At 41.8% G+C, this 2097-nt stretch overlaps 1 protein-coding gene across 1 annotated transcript; it reads left to right on the top strand.

Annotated features, from left to right (window-relative positions):
- Window positions 1-308: 308 nt before the first annotated feature.
- LOC127135391 (uncharacterized) lies at window positions 309-1829 on the top strand (the record flags this gene model as incomplete). The annotated part of the gene is made up of 2 exons (XM_051062119.1): window positions 309-466; window positions 533-1829. Coding segments are annotated over 2 exons (1455 nt in total), but the record flags the coding sequence as incomplete, so codon positions are not given.
- Between the last annotated feature and the right edge of the window lie 268 nt (window positions 1830-2097).

The following is a 2097-nucleotide window of genomic DNA, read 5'->3' as shown; positions in this document are numbered from 1 at the left end:
ATGTAATATTCCATTTATAGAAAATTTTACGACTCTGATTTTGTTGTTATAACTCGTGGGTAGAAAATGGGGTGTTACATTAGTGGTATCAGAGCCTGGTTGGTTTGTCCGGCCAGTTGTCGTGTCGTTACTGTCTAACAATTGGGTATTGTTACTAATCTAACCTTTAAGTTGTGTTGTAGTGGTAAGTTGAAATGGCTGGAAGGAATGACGCTGCAATGGCTGCCGCAATGCAAGCGATGGCACAAGCTGTGCAGAACTTGGCAAATGCTGGTGGAGATGCTGGATCACGTAGCTTGGCGACTTTTCAAAGAGAGAATCCGCCGGTGTTTAAAGGGAAGCATGATCCAGATGCAGCCTTGGGATGGTTGAAAGAGATCGAGAGAATCTTCCGTGTTATGGATTGCACTCCAGCTCAGAAGGTTCGGTATGGTACTCACATGCTAGCAGTCGAAGCTGATGACTGGTGGCTAGAGACTCACGAGAGGTTGACCGTGGCAGGTGAAGTCATTACTTGGGATGTATTCCGTAGGGAATTCATGAGAAAGTATTATCCGGAAGATGTCCGTGGTAAGAAAGAAATTGAGTTCCTTGAGCTGAAGCAAGGAAACATGTCTGTCACTGATTATGCTGCAAAATTTGTGGAGTTGTCCAAATTTTATCCTCATTACACTGGTGCTGGTGCTGAATTTTCAAAGTGCATCAAGTTTGAAAACGGACTGCGCTCTGAAATTAAGAAGGCTGTTGGGTATCAGAAGATACGCATTTTTACTGAATTGGTTGATAGCTGCAGGATATTTGAAGAAGACAATAATGCTCATTACAAGATTGTCAGTGACCGCAGGGGCAAGCAACATCAAAACCGTGGCAAGCCGTATGATGCTCCAGTGGGAAAAGGGAAACAAGGAGCTGCTCCGGCTCAGAGGACTAGTAGGGGAGGTGCTCCTGCTGGTATAGTTTGCTTCAAATGTGGTCAGGCTGGTCATAAGAGTAATGTATGCACTGCTGAAGTAAAGAGGTGTTTTCGCTGTGGTAAGACTGGCCATGCAATAGCTGATTGCAAGCACAAGGAAATGATTTGTTTTAATTGTGGCGAAGAAGGGCATATTGGAAGTCAGTGTCAGAAGCCAAAGAAATCTCAAACTGGAAAGGTGTTCGCATTGACCGGAACTCAAACCTCCAGTGAGGACAGACTTATCCGAGGTACATGTTTCATAAATGGTACTCCTTTAATTACTATTATTGATACCGGTGCTACACACTGTTTTATTTCTGCTAACTGTGCTCGAAGACTGGGTTTAAAATTGTCCGCTTTGGATGGGGAATTGATTGTTGAGACCCCAGCTAAGGGATCAATAACTACTTCTTTGGTATGTTTAAAATGTCCTTTGTCGATCTTCGATAAAGATTTCTATGTTGATTTAATATGTTTGCCGTTGGATGGCATGGATGTAATTCTTGGTATGAACTGGTTAGAGTATAATTATGTTTATATAAATTGTCATCATAAGTCGGTGAGGTTTTCCACTCCTGAAGAGGAAGGAGTTGACTTATTACCTTTCAGAGAATTGCGAAAATTGATGAAAGAGGGAGCTCAGATGTTTTCTTTGATGGCGACGTTGTCGGTTGAGAGTAAAGCTAAGATTGAGGAACTGTTAGTGGTGAAAGAATTCCCTGAAGTTTTTCCTGATGAAATTCCTAGTGTGCCGCTAGAGAGGGAAGTTAAATTTACTATTGATCTGGTACCTGGTACTAGGCCTGTTTCGATGGCACCGTATAGAATGTCGGCATCTGAATTGTATGAATTAAAGAAGAAATTGGAAGACTTACTTGAGAAGAAGTTTATAAGACCAAGTGTGTCACCGTGGGGAGCTCCAGTGTTGCTAGTAAAGAAGAAAGATGGTAGTATGAGACTTTGTATTGATTATAGACAATTGAATAAAGTAACGATCAAGAATAAGTATCCACTACCAAGAATAGATGATTTGATGGATCAATTAGTGGGTGCCTGTGTGTTCAGTAAAATTGATTTGAGATCGGGCTATCACCAGATCGAAGTGAAAGATGAAGACATCCAGAAGACAGCGTTCAGAACTC

This window comes from Lathyrus oleraceus, chromosome 4 (assembly GCF_024323335.1).
Source record: "Lathyrus oleraceus cultivar Zhongwan6 chromosome 4, CAAS_Psat_ZW6_1.0, whole genome shotgun sequence".
Lineage (NCBI taxonomy): Eukaryota > Viridiplantae > Streptophyta > Magnoliopsida > Fabales > Fabaceae > Lathyrus > Lathyrus oleraceus.
This window is presented reverse-complemented; position numbering and strand designations above follow the sequence as displayed.